We start from the raw sequence: 19,340 nt of genomic DNA, 5'->3' as shown, positions 1-19,340 counted from the left end.
TTAAAGGCTTATATCTGTCATCGCTTCCCTGTCAAGTTCTTTCTGAAGCTTTTCAGTATACCACAGAGAATGTGCCCATGTTACAGGTGGGATGTTGCTCATTGCCTCATTGTCTAGTGCCTCATGCACAAGCGATTCACTGTATCTTGAATGTTTTTTTCTTTTTTCTTTTTTCTTCTTTTCCCTCCTGCCACATAGCATTAAAACCCTTTGCCCAAATTAATTCCATGCGGCCACAATGACAGTGATACATGGGTAAATGCAAAAACTGTGTGATCCCATTCACGTGCAAAGAAGTAAAGTTTGTACATTCTGTCATCTGCAGGAGATTGGCACGAGTCTGGTTTATACGGTGCTTAATATATTTATTTTCAAGCCAGAGAAAAACATCTGCTTTTTTTGTGTTTGTACTTGATGTTTTCTCTATAACAGCTGAATTATAACTGGCAATGACCAACTTCGAAGCAAGGTATGACAAAAATTGTGAATCACGTCACAAAACTGCCAGCGTTCATTGCCGAATGGTAATCACTGCTGTTTTTCTTGCAAGTAAATACAAGTTTATTCTCAGAAATAAAACCAGAAGAAGAGTCAGCATGCAGAATAATTATCCGAGAACTTATCCCTTTGAGAACTTTAAAACTGCCAGTACCATCACTCATTTTCCAGTAGATCATCTTGGAATGATTCTAATTGACCCATGTTTCATCAAGCTAATATACTGTTGAACTACCTCCTCCTCTTGAATCGTGACTCTTTAAATGGATATTGTTCATGCTGCACCTAGGTCCCTTCTTTAAACTAAAAACTCTTATTAACATATCTGGAACCAACTTCTTTTAAAATTCTTTACACTGACGAAGCGCTTACCACTGAAGCCTTCATAACAGCAACAAGTTTTTGTTATGTTGGACATTCATCAGTCACATGGAGTACTTTAAAACATCATTGTTAAAACTATCCATTTGTGTTACAGGTCCCATGCAATTTCGATGCTTTCCAGGCAACATGAAACCAACTACTTCTAGGTGACACCTTCCTTTACAATTCTCTTCACAATTCTCTTTACAATACTCTTTACAGTTCTCTTGCTAACACCACATGATTCTGGAGTCCATTCTTGTGTTTTCCAATATCAACAGTAGGAGGCATGATTTTAAATTTACATTTGAAAAAGTTATAAACATGGTAAATAATCCGCCTCACCTGCTTGCGAAGCACTTCACGTTTATTACCGTCAACTGACTTTTTTTTTATAGCACTTAAACATTTACAAGACACAGATTCACAGCTATATTGCTGCAAGAAAAAAAGGAAACAAAGAAATTGATAGTTGAATGAATAATTCAGTTGTCGCAAAGTGTGGCAACAGTGTAGCATGTAGGTGTGATATTCTCGCTCTCAAGCTGTAACACTCTGCCAGTTGCTCAGGAAGAGAATGAATATTATTGGCCGCCTGTGGCTAGTGAAGGGGAATGCGCAGAACAGCTGAAAATTGGGCCGCCTTCTAACATGACATGAACAATAGCGTTCTATATGCAGTTTCCTTTATAGATGAACCACACTTTACTAAAATTTTCTCGATAAATCAAAGTCAAACACTGGTCTTCCCTACTACCATGCTTATGTGATTAGTCCACTTCATATTACTTTGCAATATTAATGGCTAGATACTTAATTACCATGACTGTGTCCAGCAGGATGCTACTAATGTTGTATTCAAACATTGCTGTGGTTGTTTTTCCTACTCATGTACATTAACTTACATTTTTCTACATTCAGAGCAAGCTGCCATTAATTGCACCAACTTGTAAGCTTGCCTCTGATGTGATCAGACATATTTTTGTGTAATAGGTGCGAACAATGTAATTTCGGCTTTGTTAATATGAAAAATCAAAATACTGAATGATATACAAAACTGTGAGAAAATCAGCGGAAAATATATTTATGTAAAAAATTCTGCAACAACAATCCTACAATTTATTTAGTTCAAACCAACCATGAGGACCTGATGTTAGATTTTCAGATTCAGTAACTAGACCCTCAGACAAGAACTGGAGCCATCTCAACATGATAAGCTAAGTAATCTTGAAAGTTTATTGTAATCTTCGCTCCTCTCGAATCTTCGTAAAAGACAATGCTTATTAATTCCTTGGACTGGTCATTGTTTAATGTGGACAATAAATGGAAAAAGGAAGGAGGGGGGGGGGGGGGGGGGGAGGGAATTACACTGTATAAGAAAAGCAGTTCAGAAAGAGAGAAATTTGCGAACATGTTGTATAAAATGAAGATTAAGGAAGTCTCTTCTGAACAAAGAGAAAGGGAATATAATCTTCTGAAATGTAGTGCTAACAGAAGAATGCTAAAGATCAAATGGGTAGATAGGGTACCTATGGAAGAGGTACTGAATCTAATTGGTGAAGAAAGGAATTTATGCCACAACTTGAGTAAAATAAGAATGTAAGTTGTTAGGACACTTCCTAAAACATCACAAGGTATCATCAATTTGGTAGAGGAGGAAAGGTTGGGAGGGGTGGGGGGTAAAAGTTGTAGAGGTCGAGAAGACCTGACTAAAGTAAGCACTTTCTAATGGGTGTCAGTTGCAGCAGTAATGCAGAGATGAGGGGGCTTGCACAAGATAGACTAGCATAAAGGGCTGCATTATACCAGTCTTCAGAGTTAACTTGTTCGCTGTCTTGAAGCAATGTGCTTGAATATGTTGCTGTCAATCTGTAGATAACCTGAGAAGATTTTCCATCAGTGAAATTTGTGGAGTAGGCCTACATTCCCACATGCTGAGTTCTGTTGTCTAAGAAATATTTAATACATTCACAACACTAGTTTGATGTTCTGCAAGCTTATTTTCTTTTCAGTAGTACACAGGTGGAACTGAGATACGTGTTTCTGGAAATCAAGAACATAGTATTGCAATAACAGTCTGTATATAATTATGTAGTTCAACAAAAGACTGTCAAGAGTTAGCTTTCGGCCAACTAGACCTATGTCTCTCTCTCTCTCTCTCTCTCTCTCTCTCTCTCTCTCTCTCTCTCTCTCTGTGTGTGTGTGTGTGTGTGTGTGTGTGTGTGTGTGTGTGTGTGTGTGTGTGTGTTCTATTTTTGATAAAAGCTTTGTTATCTGAAAGCTAACTTTTCGATAGTCTTTTTTGTTGTGCCTTTCTGCAACTCAGCATCTCTGCTACATCATATACTGTTACATTCCATTCTGGATTTTCCATTGTTTGGTTTAAGTATGTAGTTCTCAATTTGTCAAAGTTTCAAAGCTAATTGCTGATCATGTAAAGACAAGATATGCAATTCACTACACATGGTTTAAATGAAGCTAAACATTACTGTTCCTCTGAATACTTTTTAATTATGTATAAAATGTTCTTCCTTAATTTATTCTTATTACAACAAAGTAAAAGTGTTGAATCACTACAGAATTTTACAGAATGTTTCCTTCGTTTTCTTAGAAGTCTCAAAGTATGACAACACTCCTCACATCAAAACACATCATGCATTGGCAAGAACCTAAAATTTCTCAGAAAATCAAATGCATTGATATAAAAACACCAGGGTGTATATCTACATGACACATCTGCATGACAAAAATCAATAAACTTACTTGTAAAGCTTTGGCATTGCACAGTGGTGCCAAAGTGGTCAAGTAATGTGGGAAGTATTGTATGCTATTATAACTGATAATCACAGGTCTGTGAACATCCAAAATCTATTTCTGAAGAATGAAGCAGACAAACACACAATTTTGCAACTTAATTTGGGAGTACTACCCCTATTTACAACACAGTTCTGAGTCAAGTATAAATTAAATTCAAAGCACTTTGCATGCAATTTTCAATAATCATGCAAACACACACACACACACACACACACACACACACACACACACACACACAGTGTAAATAACACTATTTACAAACCAAAACTGTAATTATGAATAGATTACATACAACATTCTAAGAGCAATTACACATACCACATAATCATTATGTATCCTACACAATTCTTATACATGCATATTTTGCATTCCGTTCATCATGTAGGTACGGAGGTTACTCTTAAATGAAATTTCTCGTATTTTATTACAAAACACAATTAATTCCATAGTGCAGCTGTCCATTGCAATGGACAGCTGTTAATCACACTTCTTTGGCATTTTTAATGTTCTGAAGCTGCAAATGCACACAGTCCACTCCCGCTGATGCTTCCAACTGGCACTGTGCCCTGTGCCCTGTGTGCCTTTGCAGCATCAGGACTAATTAAAAATGAAAAGATGTGACATTAATAGCTGCTTGTTGCAGTGGACAACAGCACAACAGGTTTAAGTTGCATTTGTTATGAACAGCGAATGTGCAATTTCACACCTACAGTATGTATCTCCTAAAAAAAAGAGCTGTGACCCAATCTGACAACTTAATATGCAATTTTGTGATGATTCAATTCTTGCATATGATGATTTTGTGCTTCACTGGAAATGGTCCAGAAATTTAATGCTGGATCAACTGGTTACCAGTTATCAAATACTGAATATTTTGTGAAATCTAATGTTTGCAACATAAATGTTTGCTGTACATATAGTACAAATGAAAGAAAAGCTATTTCCCAAGTCAAGAAAAGACATTGCACAGAATAACAATTTCAAATATGATGAGCAATAATCGTTTCAGGAAAGGTTTATATATAACAGCCCACTATTTGAAGAATTCAGTAACCAAATTTGCAGGTCACCCAGTAGTTAGTGCACCTTGGCATAAGACCTTACATCATCAACAGCCAAGTAGACCCAGTAAAACCAAAAGACATTCAACCAACACCACATAATCACAATGCCACATCAATACTCATGTTAGTTATTTACATACTCTGTTAGTTGCAGCTACAAAACTCCACCTTATGAAGCTATCCACACAAAAAAACATTAATAAATACAAAAGAGGGAAATGTGTCAGCAAGTGACAAAGCAGTAAGCACGAGAACTGTGCAAGAGGACTTACCGTACGGTGGGATAGGGGGTAGAACGGCGACAGCGTGCGGGAATGGGGGCCGAGGCCGGAGCTTGCTAGTGGTAGTAGGGGAGTAGGCTACTGCAAAGACAGACAGATGACAGACAGGTGGTAGGTGGGCAGGCCCATGCTGCATAGCCAAGCAGATCACTGTCTACACCCACAACTTGTTCATTGCCACATTTCATTTAAGGCCCCATGAAAAGAAATCCAGTAGGTACAGAGGTATATCAGAATAGCTCTATTTATGACAACAAAAACGGTAAGCATAAAAAAATTTATTTTATCTCACTACCTTCCTTACATTTTTATACTAACAGAACAGTTTAACTGAGATGCTGAGTCAGCTAAACACAGATAACAGCAACTGAAACGTAAAATTTTACTCTAAACTCAACTTCATATCTTTAGCTCATGACAGTACACATGTACCAAGGTCTCACTCAGTAGAATCTGAAAGTTACAATCCTCAGAAATTATTGATTATAATACTTCCCTGAAGCTCATTGACATTATCGTGTTTCAATGTTGACGCAGTTGCTGTCCAACTAGAAAATAAAACAGGGTCAAGGTTAAAGGGAAGCTCAGTACCATGTGATGAGAGGCACTACAGAATTATGCTGTTGAAGAAAGATTTGAGTTAGTGTCTTGACAATGAAAAGGTCACTAGTGATAGAGCACATAAAAGTTTTGGTTTGGGAACATTATTGGTTGTGTCCTTTTCAAAGGAACCATACTGTTATTTACCTCCTAAAACACTTCAAACTGAATGGCTGAATGAAGAGTTCAACCTCTATCCTGAATGTGAGGCAAGTGTGTTACAACTGTGTCAGCCTGCTTAGTATTTCTGCTGCTGATTCCCCTCTTGCAGCTTCAGAATTACCTTCTGTTTCTCTCCCCTCTATATAACGCTTGCATTTTAAACCATTTCATATTGTCTTATAACACTTATTGGTGAATTCTATTCCTGCAACAAACTTCAAATGAAGATATAAGCGGAAAACAAAGGCCAAAGCACACAAATTTTACACTGCCCTTCAAAATTTAGGGCATGTAACAATTGTTTACTTTCATTTTAAGGTATGCAGTAGTTTTCTCTCTTCACTTATTCATTTAAATGCACGGCAATGAAATGTGTCAATGGAAAACTGAGGCAGACTTACGCCACTACACGTAAATTTCCCAGATCAGGCTTGTACTCGTGACAAAAAGAATATGTAAGATGTGGGCTTGGTTGAGGGTGGAATTATCCATTCTGGTTGTAATTTTTGAATAGAAATAAGTTTTAAGTGAAATTTGTAATACATCCATGCAGTTACCAAGAGTGAGTGTCCCTCTTCTCTCTCAAGTAATTTTATGACAAACAGACAATTATTGTGACAGCTAGATGGCTATGACACAACTAGGGAATTGCATGAAACAACTTACAGCTTTGAATCAACATACTTTAAAAAACTTGTGCATTAAATTCTCTATTGGTTGCAGTACACATTATCATAAGGCAGTAATGAACTTAAGTAGAAAAACCACTCCATTTTGAAAGAATCTGTGATAAACATTTAAAAAACACAGCTGTGTTTCAGTACAGTTGCAGTTTTATTTCACAGAAAGGAAACTGCAAATAATCAATCATGCTATGGTCAACAATGGGTTTACTGATGGGTAAATCCAAGATTAATTTTTAGAAGTAATTCTTCAGCAAATGTTGTATTACTTCTAGGTATCTAGCTGATCCTTAAGGGTGGAGCAGTTATCAGATTCTGTTCAATGGTTATGGTGATTCAACAGTGCAGCTAGCCTAAGAATCTTCCAGAATCTTTAACTGTCTCAGACACTGATCAACACACGCCAACATTTAGGGATCACTTCAGTGAAACAACAATCTACGACATCACAAGAAAGAAGTTTGCAAATCTCTATAAGGAGGCTCACATATCACCCTACAAACTGATTCTATCATTAACATCCCAGTATCCTCACATTTCAGACAGCATTAATTCAATCATTAACATCCCAGTATCCTGATATTTCAGACAGCACATCAGACTCCATATTTCCTTGATAGTTTAGGATATAAGATTCCTTAGAAAAATAGCACAGATACACAACAATCCAGATGATTAAAAGTCCAAAGTCTACATTTACTTTCAAATCATCAGTTGATCCTGAACCATTACACTAAATATTTGAGAAATGGCACATTATTAACCAACTGGATTTCTTCTCTTTATTGACTAAATGAACTACACAAAATTACTAAAGACTTCTCTATCTAGAAAAGTGAAGCAGTAAATTTTCCTTGATAACAGAATTAAGTGTAGGAAAACAAAGACAACAAAAATGTTGCAACACACATATAACATATATCATGCTACATTTACATTAAACTACTTTTCCCCATGAAGTAAGACAGAAGAAACTAAATAAAAACAACATAACAACAATACTATCAAGTCATCACAAGAAGCAGGAAGTAAACACAGCTATAAAAATATTTTATCTGTATATTATAATTTTTTCTACAGTTATGTGATGATAAAATACTCATGTAAGAAACAAAACTCTTGATAACTCCTAAATGTCTCAATAACCTCTGGTGTCAATACTGACAGACTCTTCTAAGTTGTATTAAACAGAAAGAAGTTTCCCCTCGTGCAGAAGCAATCTACTAGGTCATGACTTTCAGCAAACTGTTCACGTAGTTCCATTCTTCAACTCTTATTAAAGTTGAGGCAGTAAAAATAATCCATCTGAAAATCAGTAGTTCCAAAAGGAATGAAGAACAGATTAAGGTTTATCATCCTGCCAGTTAGATTATCTGAGACAGAGCAGAAGTTAATATTCAACAAGGAAAGGTAAGGAAATTGGTCAGGTCCTTTTCCAACGGTTTTCTAAGGACATCTAAATGGCCAGCCAAGGATTTCAACACTCCTCTGCCCAAATGTGATACGGATATCTTAACCACTCTGGCACCTAACTCAGTCATTGGGGTTCCAGTATTACGGAATATAAACAAAGCACAATGTTACAGGTCTTCAACATACGATTATAATCCTACTGCATGAGAAGAATGACTATTTCCAAGTCCAAGCAAGAGGAGAAATAAACAAAAAGGATGGAGATTAAGTTTTGATATCTGGATCATTGCACCTGTTAAAAGAAATGAAAAGATTATCGTCACTTAACTGAATCTTTTTCCACCTTCCTCGAAGTTAACCTCATGTGACTGTAGACAACTCCACTGCTCACAAGGGAACCTCCCCATCACGCCCCCCTCGGATTTAGTTATAAGTTGGCACAGTGGATAGGCCTTGAAAAACTGAACACAGATCAATCGAGAAAACAAGAAGAAGTTGTGTGGAACTATGAAAAAAGTAAGCAAAATATACAAACTGAGTAGTCCATGTGCAAGATAGGCAACATCAAGGACCGTGTGAGCTTAGCAGAGCCGTGGTCCCGTGGTTAGCGTGAGCCGCTGTGGAACGAGAGGTCCTTGGTTCAAGTCTTCTCTCGAGTGAAAATTTTACTTTCTTTATTTTCGCAAAGTTATGATTTGTCCGTTCGTTCACTGATGTCGCTGTTCACTGTAATAAGTTTAGCGCCTGTGTTTTGCGACCACACCGCAAAACCGTGCGATTGTTATTGAAGTCGCGAGCTATATTTGCTGGATTCATATTGCCCACAGAATACATCTCACGTATTTAATGCACTCTCGTCCAAAGTAGCGAACAGTCAACTCCCAGCCAGGGAGCCTCGTTAGCAGGAATACTCTCTCTTCCGTGCGCTGTAGTCGACTGACGTCTTGTGTTTCGATTTTTGTTTAGGTGTAGTGTCCCCAAACTACGGCGCAGTTACCTCGCATCGGACAGACGGACAGACAGATAATAATTGTCTGAAAATAAAAAATTAAATTTTTCACTCAAGGGAAGACTTGAACCAAGGACCTCTCGTTCGGCAGCCGCTCACGCTAACCACGGGACCACGGCGCGCTAGAACTCACATTGTCCATGATGTTGCCTATGTTGCGCATTGACTACTCAGTTTGTATATTTTGCTTATTTTTTCATAGTTCCACAGAACTTCTTCCTGTTTTCTCGATTGATCTGGATTCAGTTTTTCAAGGCCTATCCACTGTGCCAACTTATAACTAAATCTGAGGGGGGTGCGATGCGGAGGTTCCCTTGTCAGTACATTTCAAAGCCAACTACAAATAGTAGTGTGCTCTAGCAATTCCTATCCTTTCCATTGGTAAAAAGATCTAACCCTTCACAAACAAGAAAACTGCAGTGAATATATTCAAATACAAACCCAGACTCACCATTCTGTTTATTTCTCACTATTATCCTAGAAGAATGGTACACAGCTAGATTTATCATTCCAACTCATATATAATGACTCCACTAAATAAGGAATGGACTAAGAATTCCCCAGATGGGAATTTGCTCTAAAAAATATGCTTGATTCCTGCCATTTAACTGCCTTCATTTTCACTACTTGGTCTCACTATTGTCTACCTTCCTTGCAAGCCTGTCTGCCTCTTCCCTGCTATCATTCTGCATTATATTTTTCTCTGTAATATTTATTTTTCATTCCTTTTTGTAACGAGCCTGTCCTCCTCCTCCTCCTCCCCCCCCCCTTCCACCCATTTGACTGTTTTTCTCCTTTCTTTATTTCTTCTCTCTTTCACAGTTGGTGTTATTTTGGTATTAATTACATTGTGTTTATGATCTGCTGTGCTCATAGCTCTGCACTAGTGAGTGCCTCTTGCCCCAAGTTTAATTTCTAAGTTCCCAAATCTTATTTGTGGCTAAATTTTCAATGCTGATTTATCTCTTCTCCTGTTTTGTTTTGATACAGGATCCTGACTGCCTTTAATTACTTGGTAATTAATGGGAACATTTTGTTATCTTTTTTCTCACCAGATGAAATCTCCTCCCACCCCTCCCTCCTGCTTCTGACAGCTAGTGTTTATATGTATTTCAAATTATCCCTGACTCTACTTCTTCTTGGAGAAGGAAATATTTTCTCTGTATATGACTGCAGATTTTTCTACACTTACATAACACACTGTGGAAGTCCTTGACTTACTTTGAACTCCTGATTACTCTTAAGATCCATAGGTACGATTTCCATAAACAAAGCAGCTTTCAAACAGAAGTATTTTTTCAGACAAAAAATATCATGATGAGAAATAAGAAGAAAGTAAGAGTAGTATGTACAGCAACTCAAGGAGATGAAGGAATACTTTAAAGAGTTACTAAACAGCAATGGAAACATGGATGAAGAAAATGAGAACTCTCATGATGTCAAGATGGATCTAACCTGGATAGAAGTAGAAAAAGTGATGAACACCATATAAAAGAGGAATTGCTTGATAAGCAAACAAATATACGCCACAACTTGAAATTAACGCTTCAAGTGAAATCCCTCTCCTGTCTCATGACATGTGCCTTACACCATGAATCAAGAAAATGTTGTGTGTTTAAAAAGTTCTGATAAAGCTTTTGAACACCACCTAAAAAAAAGGTATAAAGCCATCCATTTGATGCTAAATGGATGAGCAACAACACTGACAACAAAAATATCAGAACACTTTTGATGGCTTGCAGATCTCTGAGTCTGTGTCATAGAGAGGTGGAGGCACAGTATGTGGACAACAGGTGTGTGTGTGTGTGTGTGTGTGTGTGTGTGTGTGTGTTTGTTTTGAGAGAGAGAGAGAGAGAGAGAGAGAGAGAGAGAGAGAGAGAGAGAGAGGGGGGGGGGGGTTTGAAGCATTTACTGTGTTCAAGATGATTTCATCACATTTCTTTATAGAATTTATGCAATCTCTGAACCTGCTTGGAGTACCTGAGCTATTAACCTATATATATATATATATATATATATATATATATATATATATATATAACACTACAGTATTCATTAACTAATGTAATAATACAAATACAGATTATCTAGAATAAAAAAATATATAGCATTCCCATGCATAAGCAATGCACGTTTGCCAATACAGTGAATTGTATTTCATTCATGGTTGCCTGTGCTAAATGCCATAAAACCCAGTCTCACGGCCTACTGACAATGAAAGTCTACTGCAGAATTCTTCATCAGTAATGGCTTCCAGCAACTTTAGTTGCCTACGCATGCTACCGCACGAGGGAAACCGAAGACCCACATTTCTAGGCACTCATTTATGGCGTTATCAAGAGTCAGTCTGTTATATGCCCAGAGCCCCTTACCCTGCTGCATTGCCGAATGTCGCCGGACCTGGGAGGGAGGGGAAGAGCTTCCTCCTACCTCCACAGAACTGTTGGAGAAGGAGTCCATCTGCGTGGAGTGACCAGAGTCGCTTGATGTCACTGAACCTAACACAACATCAGGCCCATATCAGATCGGGTTCAAATTGCCAATTTATTTTCCATTTAATAACAAAAATATGTATGTGTAGTGTATGTGTGTTTCTTTTTGTAAATTACAAGAGGATGTGGAGTGACGTCTATTAAAAAAGTATTAGCGAATATTTATACACAAAACGAAAATTTACTGTAAAACTACAAGGAGACAATATGGCTGACCAGTATGACCAGCACTACCTTCAGGAGGCAACATTCAAGCACTACTGATAGAAACATTAAAAGCAGAAAAAAATCTATTCCTACTGTCAGGGGGGGGGGGGGGGGGGGGGGAGAATGGGGATAGGACTCAAAAAGTTGGGGTAGTACGGGTAGACCACTCAAACCCAAGGATGAGAGGGAACCATGTGAGAGGAGTAGGAGGAGGAGGAGGAGGAGGAGAGAACGATGAACAGGGAAGAATCAGAGAAAGGAGTAGATCAAAGATTGTTAAGCAATGTGCCAACTTCAGTCCACAGGTGATATGAGGACAAAGTGAAAGTAACGATGAATTGAGAGGAAATAAATGACAAGTGGAATGAATAGACCAATTATTAACTAAGAGGAAAGTAGATAAGGAGATGGGAAAAAATTATCATCCTCTCTAACTGTACCCCCTCTCCTTTTTCTGTTTTCCCCAATTCATTTCAGATTTTCTTTTTCTTCTTATTTGCACTACTCATCCCAACGCTCATTTTTATTCTTATCAATCCTTTCTTACTTGTCACTCTGCTCCTCTATCATCTCTGGACTGAAGCTAGCTCAGTGATTACCAATATATTGTCTTTGGTCTTTCTTTCTCACATATCTCCCCTTTCATCTTTGTCTCTTTTCATTCTCACAATAGGTGGACACCCCTTATTCTGGGTTATAAGTGATGTGGCCCTCCCACCTCTGATGGAGAAACTAACAGTGCTAAAAGATAGAAACAGATATTTCCTAGTTTTCATTATGACTATCAGCAACACTGACAGTTTACCACCTGAAGGTACGAACTGGACACCCATACTGTCCTCATATTAACTGATTTGCAAAACAAAAGTTTTAATTGATACTTCAATTTGATACATTCATTTAACTTCCTATTACTTGCGTTTAATGTGCATCATCTGAAACAATGAATTTGCTAGTTCAGTTTACCAAATCACATTTTGAGATTTCTCTTTACCATGGTCTCCTGCTATGAAAATGTGCTCCCATGTATTGATATGCAAGACCTTGTTTGTGTGAAATTTCGTATTGGTTCCTATTCAAGTATGGGCATGTGCAAAACTACTGAAATACCAAGAATGTGCTATACACTGCTTCAGTATTCTCTCTAGCAATCATTGTAATTTATGATTACTCCATCTGCCTATGGAATTCATTTCATAATGAATTTTGAAGAAAATCAGTTGTGTAATTAGGACAGAGCATAAGAATTCCATCTGTACACCATGTAATTTGTATATATCCCAACATTTATGATGTATGTATACACAAAAATAATCACAACAAAATTTCACTGCAAAAATTTGGAAAAAACACACAAAACATCAACTACATAAAAGATATGTACAAAATATTATTGATGTTTCTGGTAACCAACATCATCTTTGTGAGAAATAAAATTAAGTTACTCATGGTACTGTGGGAACTGGATGCTGTACACAATAGGTGTAATCTGCCTTGTGCTATTAATACTCATTCTACCGTGTAAGGATGTGTTGTGGCACATAAAAATAAAAAAAATTAATAATAATATTAATAAAGCTTGCAAGAGTGGCTGCAGCTTTACACTAAGAATGTAAACGGTAAGTTTTTGCTGTAGCAATTAAACAACCCATATGACTAGAATAACTTTTGTATCCAAATGTTACATCCATGCTCTTTCTCTGACCTCTTTGTCAGTTGTGGTTTCTCTTTAGGAACGCAAGGACCATTTAGTAACTACTACTGTGCATTGTGCAGGATTATTCAAGTATTATGTTTTGCAATATTTTATAACAAGCAAATAACTATTTGTAACCCCCCCCCCCTCCCCTCCCACCCAGCCAACACACACACACACACACACACACACACACAAAGCTACAACTATGAATGGTGGCCTTTGTGTGTGTACCAAATGAGATCTTATTTCACAGTTCAAGAGTGACAGAGAAATTAATTTCAGTGTCACTTCATTATTCTCAACATGAGAGATGCCTCTAGTACATTGTGAAGCATCTTAATGCAGTAAACACTAACAAATACAAACCCCATAGATTTTCACTATTTTTATATTACTGTAAAAAAAGTAGTAAGATAATGCCACTTTACACATAATGACAAAATGTTTTTCTCAACAGTTCTGCACCACGATTTTTACTAATGTGCGTGTGTATATGTGGAGGGGAGGGTGGGGGGAGGAACTGTCTGATTTCCTCACAACTCTGCAATGGCATTAACACACTAACATCTGATTGTCTGAAGTCAGAGAGAGAGAGAGAGAGAGAGGGGGGGGGGGGGGGGGTGGAGAGGGAGAGGATATCTGGGCAAGGGACTTGGGAAACATCTCATTGTTAATCAGCCAGCCATTAACTAATGAAGATAAAGCAAATGCCCCCAATAACATGTCAAAAACTGGCTGCTTAACTCTTAAAAATTACAAAAACCAATACCTCAGCACAAAAACATGATAATGAAACTGAATAATCAGCATGACAACAGTGTGCCGTGGGGAGGGTAAAACTCAGCATCCCTGACTTAGCAAGACTGAGTGAGTTCTACAAATTACCCACACAGATCAAGAAACAAATGTAAGACCTTTCAAGCCAGTGAAATGCATCACTCCACAGATGAGAAGACTACAGCATTGCAGTCTCCCAGTCTGAAAATATGATTACCACCTAAACTTTACAGTTGGCAATAATGTTTATATTCACAGTCATCACCAAGCACTGTCACACAAAAATAAACAACAAATTTCTAACATTACTGAGATTACATGGTCTCTGAACCAGATGAACCTCCAGAACCTGTGAACACTGGAAATGCTAGAATTATCCTCCACCAATTTTGTAAAAAGGAAATTGGATAGCGCAGTTGTATGAACAAATTTCAGTCAACTGTTTGCCACACTTCTCAGTCTTACTAAATGTTCTGAACAATGATTTTTGAGATAACTGTGTCATACCATACAGTTCCCAACATAAGACTTAAATCTTTCACTGAGTGCTTTAGTGGAAACTACAACTAAGTAACCACCAGTGAATCATATAAAATAAACAAGTTGTATGAAGTTTTTTTACATGCCACTTAATAATCTAGCACGATTGGTAGAAATGATTATTGTTACTGATTATTGTTCTGTAAATCTCACGGTAAAGTCAATAATGGAAAAGAATTTTCCTCATTTTCATTGGGACTGAGTAAATATTTGCCACTCCAGACCCCAGAAAGAATTTTTGCATTTGACTGAAAAAGCAATGTAGGAAAACAATGTAACACCCTAAGTAACGAGGCTTCAACCATGTTTCTACATAATACCAACACTGCCTCCCTCTATTAAAATGTTTATCTAGCAGATAACTATGAGTGTGTCTGTTCCATTGGAAATTTCATCTTCTTCATTTCCTTTACTCACTGGTGGAAGCATACTGTCAATAGAAGGCCTCATAACGATTCGAGTTCATCAATATTCTAAATAAGCAACTGCTGACATATTATGGTACATAAATCTCAGAATGAACCACAGAAAGCCTGTCTACATAATAAATGAGAATGGTCCAGCTGTAGTGCCTGTACAACCTGTTCCACTGAGACGATGTAGCAGTACAGTTTTGTGTGTGTGTGTGTGTGTGTGTGTGTGTGTGTACAATTAAGGCATCAACCACACAGTAAGTTGTTACCCTTACACTCTGTCCATTATTTATAAATCGGGCTATAGTAGTGAGTAGGTATCAACTACTTATGAGCACTAGCAAAGCAACATTTAAGGAGAGTACAAAACAAAATTTACTGGGTCGAGATAAATGGCAATTACAGAGGAAGGATTGAAGCAGCTGTATGACTATGAAGAGCTCCAAAGTCAAAACAATACTAAACAAAGAAAGAAGGCTGAAAGATGGAAGAAGGTTCATATAGGAGGAGCAAACTTGAGGACAATATTATAGAAGGAAGATAAAAGTCGGTGAAGATGAGAAAGGAGATATGACACTGCAAGAAGAACTTGACAGAGCACTGAAAGATCTCAGTGGAAACAAGGCCTCTGGAGTAGATAACATAATGTCAAAAATATTGAGATCCTTGGGAGAGCCACCCATGACAGAACTATTCCACCTGGTGTGCAAGATAAATGACGTAGGCATAATACCTTCTCAATTCAACAAGGATGTAATAATTCCGTTCCAAACAAAGCAGGTGCTCACACGTTTGACTACTTTTAAACCATCAGTTTAATAAGTTGCGTTTGTAAAATACTGACGAATTATTAACAGAAGAATGGAAGAAAAGGTAGAAGCAGAAGTCAGACAAGATCAGTTTCAATTCATGAGAAATGCAGGGAAACTCTAGGCAATACTGACCCTGTGTCTTATATGAGAACACACTGGATGGTTATAATTAAAGTGCAGCTACTCTCACAGGTGCAGTACTGTATGGCAGAGGAGCTAGGTAGATATGGTAAGGCATTAATGCGTAATGATTTACACTGCAAAAATAAATAAATATATAAAAATATACATTTTAATTTCAATTTTGGCCACCAGCTGCAAATCTGGCACTGTGAATGCAAGGAAGAGATATAGAAATGTCTCCATATGGAACGGATTAGGAACGGAACTTGGGCAGAAAAGGTCAAAAAGTGAGAATGGCATAATGTTGATTTTATTTTTAACCATCTCACTTTAAAACACTGTTTTCCACACAGTTGCGCTCTTCCAAAGCAGGAATCACTTACTGTACAAGGACGTCTCGATAACACGCAGATGTCACAGTATATCTGGCAGGCTCTCTTCAAAGAATAATGGACCAACAATAAAAGTGCTTGTGAATCTACACCACACAGTTACATATGGCAAGTGCAGTAACTCTTCGTGCACAACACACAGTTTAACAGTACCCTGAATTCGACCGTTTTCTCTCTTCAGAGCATCCTTTAGAGTAAAATGTGCCTTGTCTCTCCACAGAATATTACCTGGCCACGCCGTCAGCTACGATTCATGCCAGAAACCGAAGAGCAAATACAGAATGTTGATAATGTTTCACTTGATGCACTGCCTGCATCTTGTACGGGTACCAGAGTAACTTAATTTTATCCATTGTTTTTCAGTGTTTCATCTGCAACTGTTTTACTTTCGTAAAATGAAGAACAAGTTGCGTTTATTTACTGCACTATGCATTTCGAGCCCTGGAGGCTCATCTTCATGTGCTTTTTAGTGATTTACATCAGGTTTTTTAGTTGTTTGCAGTTTAACATTGTATGATGTCTGCTTCTGTTGTGCAGTTGGTATACACAATACACATCTTTAATTCTGTAGTACATACTGGGATATATACATAGTCACACACTTTTTCGCACATTGTAATAGCAGAACATAAACATGCCAAAGATTCTCAAGTCACACACTTCTCAAGAATCTTTGGCATGTTTATGTTCTGCTACTACAATGTGCGAAAAAGTGTGTGACTTGAGAATCTTTGGCATGTTTATGTTCTCCTACTACAATGTGCGAAAAAGTTTTTTTTTTTTTTTTTTTTTTTTTTTTTTTTTTTTTTTTTTTTTTTTTTTTTGTGGTTTTCGGGCGCACAACTTCAATGGTCATTAGCGCCCTGACTACTCTAAGAAGGCACCGCGAGGCACAAGTTGACAACAACAACTAAAAGGGAAAACACAATAAAAGACAGACTGACAGGCATAGGATTAAAAAACATCATCAAATGTCCTTAGCGAGGTGTGTCAAATTGATAAAACAAAGAACACGAGCAGCTGCTCGTGGGTCATCCGCTAAAATGGCATCGAAAGTAGTAGGCAGGTTAAGATCGAGGCGCAGTGTGTTAAGATCAGGACAGGACATTAAAATGTGTCTAACCGTCAGCAAGTGCCCACATGGGCAGAACGGCGCCGGCGCAGCCGTCAGCAGATGGCGATGGCTGAACCGGCAGTGTCCAATTCTTAACCTTGCTAAAACGACCTCCTCCCGCCGAGAAGGGCGTGAGGAGGACGTCCAAGCCACGGGAAGAGGTTTTAAGGCCCGAAGCTTGTTGTCGGTAAGTGCAGCCCAATCGGCATGCCACAGCGACACAACGCGCCGACAAATGACCCTGCTAAAATCGGACGAAGGGACACAACAAGAAGCTGTCCGAGGCTGGAGGACCGCAGCCTTGGCCGCGGCATCTGCAGCTTCGTTCCCAGGGATACCGACATGGCCAGGAACCCACATAAAGCTAACCGGCGTACCGACGTCCACCAGCTGCTGAAGAGAGCTTTGGATCCGGTGTACGAAAGGGTGAACCGGGTACGGATCACTGAGGCTCTGGATGGTGCTCAGGGAATCTGAGCAGATGACATAAGCAGAATGTCGGTGGCGGCAGATGTAAAGAACAGCCTGGTAGAGGGCAAAGAGCTCAGCTGTGAAGACCGAACAATGGCCATGGAGCCGGTATTGGAAACTTTGTGCCCCGACAATAAAGGAACACCCGACCCCGTCATTGGTCTTAGAGCCATCTGTATAAATGAAAGTCATGTTGTTGAACTTCGAACGAAGTTCTAAAAAACGGGAGTGGTAGACCGAACTGGGGGTGACCTCTTTTGGGAGCGAGCTGAGGTCGAGGTGAACGCGGACCTGAGCCTGGAGCCAAGGTGGCGTGCGGCTCTCGCCCACTCGAAAGGTTGCAGGGAGTGAAAAATGAAGCTGTTGAAGGAGGCGACGAAAGCGAACTCCAGGGGGTAGCAAGGCAGAGACATACAACCCGTATTGAAGGTCAAGAGAGTCGTCAAAAAAGGAACGATAAGACGGATGGTCGGGCATTGACAGTAGCCGACAGGCATACCGACAAAGCAGTATATCGCGCCGGTAGGTGAGTGGCAATTCGCCAGCGTCAGCATGAAGACTCTCTACGGGACTGGTATAAAATGCTCCGATCGCAAGTCGTAAACCCCGATGTTGTATGGAGTTGAGGCGGCGTAAGATGGATGGCCGTGCAGAGGAGTATACGAAGCTCCCATAATCCAGCTTGGAGCGGACGATCGACCGATATAGACGAAGTAGGACGGTTCGATCCGCTCCCCACGACAGACCACTGAGAACACGGAGGACATTTAAAGAACGGGTACAACGGGCGGCCAAATATGACACATGTGGAGACCAGCTAAGTTTCCTGTCAAAGGTAAGGCCTAAAAATTTGATTGTCTCCACGAGTGGGAGAGCAACGGGACCGAGTCGTAAGGACGGTGGGAGAAACTCTTTGTAGCGCCAGAAGTTAATACAGACCGTCTTCTCGGCAGAAAAACGGAAGCCATTGGCGACACTCCAGGAGTAAAGACGGTCAAGAGAACGCTGAAGACAGCGCTCCAGGACACGTGCACACTGCGCGCTGCAATAGATGGTAAAATCGTCCACGAAAAGGGAGCCTGATACATCAGCTGGGAGGCAATCCATTATTGGATTGATCGCGATGGCGAAGAGAGCGACGCTCAAAACTGAGCCCTGTGGCACCCCATTCTCCTGGCGAAAGGTGTCGGACAGGACAGAACCCACACGTACCCGAAACTGTCGATCCATTAAAAAGGAATGAATAAAAAGAGGGAGGCGACCGCGAAAGCCCCATGTATGCATGGTGCGGAGAATGCCCGCCCTCCAACAGGTGTCGTAAGCCTTCTCCAAATCAAAGAACACAGCCGCGGTCGGGCGCTTCCGCAAGAAGTTATTCATAATGAAGGTCGACAAGGTAACCAGATGGTC

General features: G+C 39.2%; 1 protein-coding gene across 3 annotated transcripts in view; it reads right to left on the bottom strand.

The window, feature by feature from the left end:
• The window catches only part of LOC126416960 (rap guanine nucleotide exchange factor 2-like), a 318,137-nt gene that overhangs the window by 19,735 nt on the left and 279,062 nt on the right, over window positions 1–19,340 (bottom strand). For 2 of the 3 annotated variants that reach the window (XM_050084850.1, XM_050084860.1), the window contains 2 exons: window positions 11,263–11,388; window positions 5,015–5,104 (listed from right to left, as the gene is read on the bottom strand). In XM_050084850.1, the coding sequence (XP_049940807.1) occupies window positions 5,015–5,104; window positions 11,263–11,388 (216 nt within the window). The remainder of the gene's footprint in view (window positions 1–5,014; window positions 5,105–11,262; window positions 11,389–19,340) is intronic. The other variant, XM_050084843.1, reaches the window with a different exon arrangement.

This window comes from Schistocerca serialis, chromosome 1 (genome assembly GCF_023864345.2).
Source record: "Schistocerca serialis cubense isolate TAMUIC-IGC-003099 chromosome 1, iqSchSeri2.2, whole genome shotgun sequence".
NCBI classification, from domain to species: Eukaryota; Metazoa; Arthropoda; class Insecta; order Orthoptera; family Acrididae; genus Schistocerca; species Schistocerca serialis.
Note: the sequence above shows the minus strand (reverse complement) of the source record. Positions and strands in the feature narration are given on the sequence as shown.